Source organism: Merops nubicus, unplaced genomic scaffold (genome assembly GCF_000691845.1).
Source record: "Merops nubicus isolate BGI_N331 unplaced genomic scaffold, ASM69184v1 scaffold32144, whole genome shotgun sequence".
Taxonomy (NCBI): Eukaryota; Metazoa; Chordata; class Aves; order Coraciiformes; family Meropidae; genus Merops; species Merops nubicus.
In genome coordinates, this window is record NW_008606806.1 from 913 (window position 1) to 10,485 (window position 9,573).

General features: G+C 39.8%; 1 protein-coding gene across 1 annotated transcript in view; it reads right to left on the reverse strand.

The window, feature by feature from the left end:
• Positions 1–1,304: 1,304 nt before the first annotated feature.
• The window catches only part of LOC103772437 (zonadhesin-like), a gene marked incomplete at its 3' end in the record, with an annotated part of 10,223 nt that continues 1,954 nt past the window's right edge, over positions 1,305–9,573 (reverse strand). The window contains exons 4-9 of the mRNA XM_008939769.1: positions 7,661–7,923; positions 6,962–7,043; positions 4,154–4,219; positions 3,637–3,881; positions 2,007–2,290; positions 1,305–1,582 (exon numbers count right to left, since the gene is read on the reverse strand). Coding sequence (XP_008938017.1) covers positions 1,305–1,582; positions 2,007–2,290; positions 3,637–3,881; positions 4,154–4,219; positions 6,962–7,043; positions 7,661–7,923 — 1,218 coding nt within the window. The remainder of the gene's footprint in view (positions 1,583–2,006; positions 2,291–3,636; positions 3,882–4,153; positions 4,220–6,961; positions 7,044–7,660; positions 7,924–9,573) is intronic.

Genomic DNA, 9,573 nt, shown 5'->3' on the forward strand with positions numbered 1-9,573 from the left:
AAAAGCTCCAACTAGAGCCTGTGGTCAGACATGAAACAGAAGTCAGAAAGAAATCAGGCTTCAGTCATTCCAGTGTTCATCAACAGGGCTCTTTCTTTAGTCTGCCCACCTCCTTCAGTGCAGAAGGCACACAAGGTGCTGGATCACTATTTCATGTTCCTTACATTGCTTCTGGTGGCAGTAGATCTGTTTAGGATTTTCAGACGATGTTAAAATCCTCTTATAAAAATACCATGATTTGGGTCTTTCCTATAATATATGCCTGAATGCTTGAGAAATTTTCTTTCATTAATCTTTACCAACAGATGTGTTCCTCCTTCATCCTGCTCTCTTTGTACTTCTGCAGACTATGTCTGAGACAGAGACATCATCTCTGTTCTTCACAGGTTTATTCCTCCCATCACCTCTGACTTCATTATTCATGCAAGAGCAACAAGCTCCAAACCCTGGACCAGCTACCAGGTCTGTGCTTCCTTGTCCTTGGCTCTCTGCCTAGCCAGTTTTCAACCTGTTCTTCCTCTTTTATGTTGGTTTTTAAGGAAACGCTCATTTTTCTTTCTAGCTCCTATTTGCTCTCTCTAAACCGAGGGTACTCCACAGTCCTACACTCAGCCAGTTCACTAGACCTCTCCAGTTCCTAGTCAAAGTTTCTTGCTCTCTGTCCCAGACTTCCTGGATTCCTTATCCCCCATCTATAGCTCTGCCTTTCATCTGCTCTGGTTCACATTCCTTCTATGTCTATATAAGTTATCTGCCTTGATGTGTTTTTGCTGAGGTTGCTGCAGGAAGAGAAAACACAGCTTCCCTTCTGTTAACTGGGTGCCTGGCCACCCTGCCGGGGGGAGAGCCTGGAAGCATAGGAGAAGGTACCTCAGGCTCTCAGCAGGGAGGATGGGTAGAACTCTTACATGTCTGCTAAACATACGCAACATGAGATTTTTTTCTCAAAGACACTTAAGCTCAGGCACAACTTCTTCAAAATGTAAAAAATCCTCTAAGTCAAATGTCCCTGGCACACTTAACTCCCCTAAGTATAGGAACGCTAAAGGAATTAAAAGGAAAAGCCTCCAATTCTACTTTAAGGTGGACTAGACATTTTTTTTCTCCTTTCAGCAAAGCAGTTTAACTGTTTTCACTAGAATCTTCTCAAAGGAATCAAACATATAGTAACCCTGAAATCTCTAGCCTGATCATTCAAAATTCACAATGTTATATGAATTCAAAACATATAACGCTCTGTCTTCAGGAAGTCCTGATTATATGTTCCTGACAAGTGGTGATTTCCAGTCGTCTGTGATACATACGGCAAAAGGTTGCATTTCTCCAAGGTGTCAGCTGGACTCCTGCAGCTTGGCACACATCTGCATAAGCCTGCAGGTTTCCACAGAGGGCTGCACTGTTCAGATGAAGTTCACAGAGATCGTACTGGCAGGCTTCAGAATAACTTTGTGGATCAACTACTGAGTGGCAATTCTGGAATGGACCATTTGGATCTGTGATCAGACCACAATATTTATTGCTTTGGATCATATGTTTCTCCTCAGCAGTGCAATTTGGAGTATGGCCATAATCTGGCAAGCATCTAGTGTGGGGGAAAAAAGAAAAAAAAGATGAGGAAACTTTCACTGCTGAACTTTGGATCCACTAGCACCTAAGATGCTTTTCAAATCACGTCTAACAAAACTACAGGGATGTTCCCAGGCTAAGGATGACATATTTTAAAGCATTTACATTTTAAAGCTTAACACTTAGGATAGAAATTTCATTTTAATATGATCTCAAACTTATAGCCTTTGAGAGGCCTGGAAGAAACCTAAATATTTATTTTGGCTTTCCTTTAGGTCAAGCCTTCTACATGGAAGATACCTAGGAAGAGCAAAAAAAAGATAAACAAAAGCATTTGAAGCTAAACCTTTAAAGCATTTGAAGTTAAACCCCCATACAAAAGTTGCTTAAAATACTGGTCGTTGCTTAACCAACAGCTAAGGACTAGCATGGAGTCCTACCTGGAGTCATTGTAAACCTGCCAACTGTTGCCAAGACTGGACGAGTTTGTTTCCATCTCTCCATCTGGGTTAAGAAAGTCATCCGCTTTGTGCCCATTATAATTTCCACAAATTCCGCAGACCTTAGACGTATAGGTACTGGGTAGAGTGATTTCTGCTCTGTGATTTCCATCAAACTTGACATTCAGCCCAAACTCAGTAGTAACCACGACATACTGCCCACTGAAGGCAACACTGACACCCTGCGGCAAGGTCAGAGGGAGCACCTGGCTGACTCCATCAACCTGCAGGCAGAGAGGACAATCATTATAATACCTTTAAAAGAAGGATTTTTAATAGTGATCCTCTTAGATCACATCCATTTATTGAGCACAGGACTTGCACAGTGAGCAGTAAGATCCCTCATTGTGTTAAGTATTATTTTATAGGGATGTTGTGTATGGGCACATAATGGAGGGCCTTGAGGCCATACTAACATAGCTGTGTAGCTTCCAAGGGTGGTCAAAGTGAGCTTGGTGAACCAGACCCAGCTTGCAAAAGTCCAAGGCTTAGCATGGTCTGTCAGCAGTAACTGCTTACAGATCTATCTGTTAATTTGGATCAAATAAGACTAAAAAAGTGTTGTTAGGATGGATTCTGAGAACATTTTCAGGACAGGACAAATCTTGAAACAGCTTCTTTTTATATCTTTCTTTCTCTTTCTAATATTTACATTTTTCCAGACAAAAGAAAGAAAGTGTCCAAGTAAAAATTTCTGTTTATCTTAAATTTACTAAAATTAATATCTGCTTTGAACATTTGTTTGTGTTAAATATGTAAGACAGTTTGGTTACCTAGAAGAATATATACACAATTAAAATAGTAAATACAAGGGACAGGTATAAAAGAGAAACTGTTGGACAAATGTGGATAAATGAATTCACTGTGTTTCCAAGATCAGATGGGAATGGTCTTGGTGTACATTTAAACCCTGGATCTCCTGTCACATAGATCATTGTATTGTCTTCTTATAAGGAAGGGCGTTAATGAAGTAAGATGACCTATTTATTTATTGAAGATTTGAACCAAACACCTCTGCTTGTCTTGGCCCTTTATGGAAAGGAGCTGTAAAGAAGCCTTAAAATACTGACCAGGTGACACAATATGAGGAGAGTCATCAGATTTTCACTCTAGAACTCTCTCATTTGGCCCTGCTCTAGGTGTTAAGTGAAGTTAGAAGTGATGTGGAATAAATACAAATCAGGGATGAGCATGCAACTTTACAGGCTACCACACAGGATCAGTCAATAGCCCCCGGCATGGACTCAGTTAGTACAGGGACTTTTTATACCCTCATGAAGACCACACTTGAGCAGGAGGGGCAAGCTAGAAGGGTAGGCCAGCCCATCCATCCTGTCTAGAGTGTCAGCTCTAATCCCACCGTTTAGCAATACAACACAAAATTTTAGCCTATGTTTTCAGCCCTGAAATTCCAATGCTTAAGTTAAACTCCACACTTCTCCTATACCCAAATATCTGGCTGCCCTCTAAATAATGCTGTATGTATGCTGGAAATTTGTACTCATTGTACAACAATTTCTTCATTCACACTAAGAACAGCTGAAGATAAGCTAATGGGCTCCAGTCTTACCTTAACAGCTCTGTTTTTACCCAGATTGATCCTGTAGCCATGCACATCTATGTCCACGTGTCGCAGGTAGGACACGCGCGTGTTGCCTCCCCTGTGCTCGTTGGCTGCCTCCACGTTGAAGGAGGGCAGGGAGCTGTTGCTCTCACACAGCTTGGAGAGGGTGTAGGTGCAGGTGCCCATGAAGTCGTGACGCTGCTTGTCGAACGTGTAATAGTGAGGATCCCCATAGATACTGCAAATTGCTTCTGGAGACAGGAGAAAGGAATATGTTCTTATTAACGTGTGGATACATCCAGAAAAGCCACCTCATTGTGCATGGGAAAACACAATCACCCCCATTTCATAGATGACATATGGAAGAACTGAAACAGAAAAGGCAGATTTATATGGCACAAGGCCATGCCACAGAGAGATGCTCAAAGCTATTAGTTGAAGCCAATAAGTAGCACTGGTAGTGAAGTATTTAGGTGCCTTTATTCGAACCCATTGACTACCACATGTTATTGTCTAAAATTACCTTTCACTGGAGGTGGTGTAGATCCTGTTGGTGTCGGTGTTGGTGGTACAGAGGTAGGGACAGCTTCTGTTAGTAGAGAAGAGAAGGTAATACAACGAGTTATAACATTACAGAGTGAATGCTACCTACACACCAGCATACACAAATTTCCTCTTTTCACCAGCATAAAGTTAGAAGTTTTTCATGGAAGCAAGTGGAACTGCATATATTTCAAAGCAAGGATGTGTGTGACTTTTGAGTGCTTTGGAAAGCTCATGTGATTGTTAGCTTGGCAACAGTGACTGAGCTTGTGCTGGCATGATTCTCTGGAGTTGGAAGTGTATTTACAATTGGATATGGACTCCCTCTGGTGTGTATATTAAGGCCTGAAGGTCATACTCTCTGCAAGTGTTGGCAGGTCTGGGAGTGAGTAGATGCCATATAGCAGAAGAAGTAACTCTCAGGGCACTGGTGACTACTAATCAGAGAGTTTTGTTGTTTCTTCAAAATTGTATTTATTAGGAATGTGACAGCAGTAATAGCTTTCTACTGGCAGACACAACGAACAGGCTTGTTGGGGAATCTTCTCCCCACCTGCTTCTGCTTGCTATCAAATATGAGCATCTTCTCCACCTATTCTTTATCCATCACAAAGATAACTTCTAAAAGAAGCAGTCCTTTTGGTGTCCTTGTATGTGTGAACTAGCAACAGCAGGGTGAGTACTACTCTCCTGATGTCATGTGTATTAACCTGTTGACCTGTGAATGAGTGATGGACCTAAATCTCTGGAAGCACAACAGACTGAGTAAAACCTTCAGAGCATGCATGCATTCACTCCTGCCTCTGAAGAGCAAACAACAACTCTCCTCACTCAGCTACTCCACTATTGTACTTGGGTGAGCCCTCCACCGTGCACTGAGTGTGTGATAACAGTCAGTGACGAACTGGAGGTAACCAAATGATGAACTGGTTCATGGAGAACAATGCTTTCCAACCTACTTACAGATGCACAATAGATCTGTAACCACACAAATGAATCCACATGTAAGGCAACTGCTCTTCTGTACTACTGAAACTGCTACAAACATTATTTATAGGGATTAAGCTGTAATACAAAAAAACAAGTCATGTCAGAACAAGTTGGAGATTTTTGAGTAGTGATGCAGTAACCACATACTATGATGGTACTGCTTTTGTGCTAACCATCTGATTCAAACTCAGGAGGATGTAGGTGTTTTGCAAGATTCTTATGGTTATAATTTAGAAGAAGCCAATAGACTTCACACAATTTGAAGTCTTGTGCTTACTGACAGATCTCTGCACAAAATTATTCCATTCACTTAATGAGTTCTAACATCAAAGCTGAAGATATTTTGTAATAATCTGCCTGAAAAATGGGATCAGCTCCTTTGCATACACTGGTTTCCTGTACACCTGTTTCTTACATGCTGATTTCTTCACATCTAGCTCCTTACTCCAGTGTAAATGCAGTTTTTGCATATCTAGCCCGGAATTGCTCTTTTTGCTCTTTCAATATTGGGGAAAAATGACAGGAATCCTAATAATGGCTGTATTCCCACAATGGATACTCCCCAACAAGCTTTAAGATAATTTTGTTGTAGAGCTGAGGAAAAACAAACAAAGAAACAAACAAAACACCACCTATGCCCTCAAAAAAAAAAAGAAAAAAAAAAAAAAGAATAAAACTTCTTCCTAACATTATTTTCTTGAGATCTAAGGTGAAGAAGTTCTGCAAATGACAGGATGAATATCAAACCTAAAGACATCTTGCTAAAGTTGGCTTGGAAGCTAGTTCTTCATGTGACTAATGGGCATATATTTATTTTTTTCATGAGTTTGATTAAAATCTCTATTCAATCAAACATTCTTGTAGAAATAAAAAGGTTGGGAGGGCTTTGATTTTTACCGGACCTAATACTGCACTTAACTTTCATCATATTAGTGGCCCTACATTTGAACAGAGGGAGGAGCACTTTTCTCTTGTCCCTTGGAGCTACATTAGTGCACCATCCAGTGGCTAAACCATGTGCTAATACGCAAAAGACCCTCAAGTATTTTTCACAGAATTTTAAAGCAAAATGTTATACTCTGAGGGTGTGGACCTGAATCTGTCCTGGGTAGTGTAAATCTGAAACATTTTATTGTCATTACATGAGCAGTATTTCACAGAAAGTGAGCCTTTTTAAGACCTAATGACACCTTCTATGTGGTTTTCAGCAAGTTTCTTGTTCAATTCACATTTTTTAAGTATTACATGCTTGACAGTAAAGATGGGATGAAATTGTAATTCACTTCAAGATGGTAGTCATCCACAGCTTGTGCCAGTCTTGGCTGATTTGTTACAGGCTCAGGGACCAAGCTCAAATTGCTGATTCATAACCAGAGCTGGTAGTGCAACTCAGCTTTATCAACACACCGTTATTTCTTTGGGTGATATATAGCACTGCTGTATATTTGCTGAGCTGAAATTTGCTGTAAAATGCTGACGAGAGCATTTAATCTGGAATACAAGACCAAAGTGCTTAGCCACTTCAGAATTTAAGTGAAGGCAAAGTTTAGTAGACCTTGTGAAAATGGTCACATTTTCAGAGAAGGGGATAGATTATTCTGAATGTTACTAGGAAAAAACTACAGCAAAATAGATAACATTCAAATGAAGTGAGCTGTAAAGTTTTGCCATTTTGAAGTTATGAGGAGTAGTTTGAAGTTATGAGGAGTTCCTGTATTGTATATGGAACTGAGTAATGCTCAGCAGCTTAAACAGAGATGAGGAAGCAGTATATGCCAAGGTGCAAACACAAACTTACCACAGGATCCATCCCTTACTCTCACATTGTCCAGGGCTGTGTCCCCATATTCGGTCAGTCCTCGAACAGCCTCAAAAATTACCTAGGCATGGTGCAAAGCAAATCACTGAATCAGAGTTGCTCAGGCAAATGCGAGACTATTTCTCCTAACAGGTTTTCAAAAAATTCTTTCTAGCCTACCTCTAAAGGCATCAGGTAAGTTGAGGCTATAACACCTTCCCTAGCTTTCCTCAGAAACCTAAAATATATGGTCTGTAATAAAGCAAGGAATTCAAGAAACATTATCCTCTAGTTTGCTGACTGATAAACGATTCATGAGAATTAGTTGTCTGGATTCCACAGAAGAGTCCAGTGTAGGCAACATCCCAAAGCTGAGACCTTAGCTCACAGCAGACAAATCTGCATTTAATTAAGGCACCTAAAGCCCCTGACTTTGTGATAAAACAAAGGAGGGAAGGAAGGAAAGAGAGAGAAAACTAAATGTATTTTATCCCCTAACTGACAGCATCAATAAAACTCAGGGTTGTTTGTTTCTTCTCTTAGTCCACTGCACAGAGCTTGAGGCCATTATATTCACAAAATATAAACCAAGAAAATCATGATTATATTTTCTAGTTTATTTGCACAAACTTTTGTGGTCTGCAAGGGGAGAGGAAATGCTGACACTGTATGAAGAAATTTATTCTGAAAATATATTACCTTTATCTTTCTCTGTGTTGGAAAATGATGAGTGATGGCACCATATTTCCACATGGAACTCTGGTTTCCCTTACGACTCCACACCATGGACTCCCCTTTGCTGTCTTGGATAAGCACTCTCAGCTCATTCATGTCTTCTGACCCATACATGTAGTACCAGAAGTCTACGCATATTTTGTCAGAAACTAGAATATCTGGGCTCTCAAGCCTGTTGGTGTCGAATGGGATCAGATTACTTGCTTCTTGGTAGATGAAATAGCCTTCTGCAGAAAAAAAAATTAGAAAAGAAAAGAAAAAAAAAGTTGAATCTTTGGAACTTGTTAGATGTCACTTAAAACTGACGTACAACCCAAGTCTGGAAAAAAATAAAAAACATCATTAGCAGTGCAAAAAGACAAAGTAGAGTGTGAATGGAATTTGCATTGCAATGGTTGGCACCAAATTGTTATCCAAACTAGAATGTGATATGGAGAGCAAAGCAAATATATACCAGCACACACAGTTATTTTGGGATCACAAACAAAGATGGAGGCCTCTTTCAAGAGACAGCACCTCCAAACATAATCCTCACAGATCCATGTTCACTTTCCTCTTTCCTCGAAGGAGAATAATGCAATCTGCTACACAGCGTCTCTTGCAGGATGTATTGTTTCTTTTAAACACTTTGGTCTCAAGATAAACAGATCCCTAGCAGAAGGAAAATTCCAACCTGCCAGCATTAGTCTTTGTCTCAAAATGGAAGGGATAGAAAGCAATGCAGGTATTTCCATCAATGTATTTAGGTTTAACATCATGAAAAGGAAGGAAACTTTTCAAAATTCAGAAACTCACAGTATTTATTTTAAGATTTAAAATACTTTAGACTGAGTTGGTTCAATATGTGATCATATTTTGCTTTACTAGGATTTTTTTTGCTTCCCATGGGCTAAGATCAAAGCTACATTTCCCTAGTGCAGTCCAAGTCAAGTCTGTCCCATCTGACTATGGAAAGGAATCAAAAAGAAATGAATGACCATTTCTATATGGTAAAGTATGGCTCCACATGGCATCTGGCGTTAGAATCGCAGAATTACTATGGTTGGAAAGGACCTCTAGGATCATCGAGTCCAACCTTCCTCCCAACATCTCCCTAACCACTCGACCATAGCCTCAAGTGCTACATCTACTCATTCTTTGAGCACCTCCATGGATGGTGACTCCACCACCTCCCTGGGCAGCCTGCGAAGAAAATGTAAGTCACATTTAAAGCTATATGGTCTGTTTCATTTCAGAAAGCAAAAAAATTTTTTGTGTGTGAATTCAAATTTAAAGTATTTTATTTCTTATTTCAATAGGAAATTTTAATTGTTATTATAAGATACTAAAAATACAGACAATTATTTAGCAAAAATCCCAACTAATACTGTTCTAATCCGCTTACTGAGCCTGACAGTAGCTGACCTTTCAGTCTCAGGATAATTACAGAAAGCAGTATGACTGCAGACTGATCCCCCATAAATGGATCTGCTAGTGCAAGGATAGAGTTTCAAACAGAAATGGAGCCAAACTAAGCACTCATTTGATGAAATGGCCATGTTAGACCCCATTTTTTTCAATCCCATGCAGCTGAGGACAAGCTTTTTAAAGATATGCTTTAATTTCAAACTTAATCTTGTAATACTTTGGTAGCATGAATGTTATCTTGTGCCACTATATCAATCACTACTTTTATTGCTTTTAACTGATAATCAGTGTAATTTGGCCACAAGACCTTTCTTGAATAGCAATCTGTTGCACATTTGAGGTCTTAAGCATGATGTAATTAGCTTTCGTCTACTTCCATGCACTGCTAAAGATTTCCAACCCATATAGGGCAACCCAGCTCAATTTACTTATAACTGACATGGTGAAAAGTCCAAGACAGGTGTCAGCAG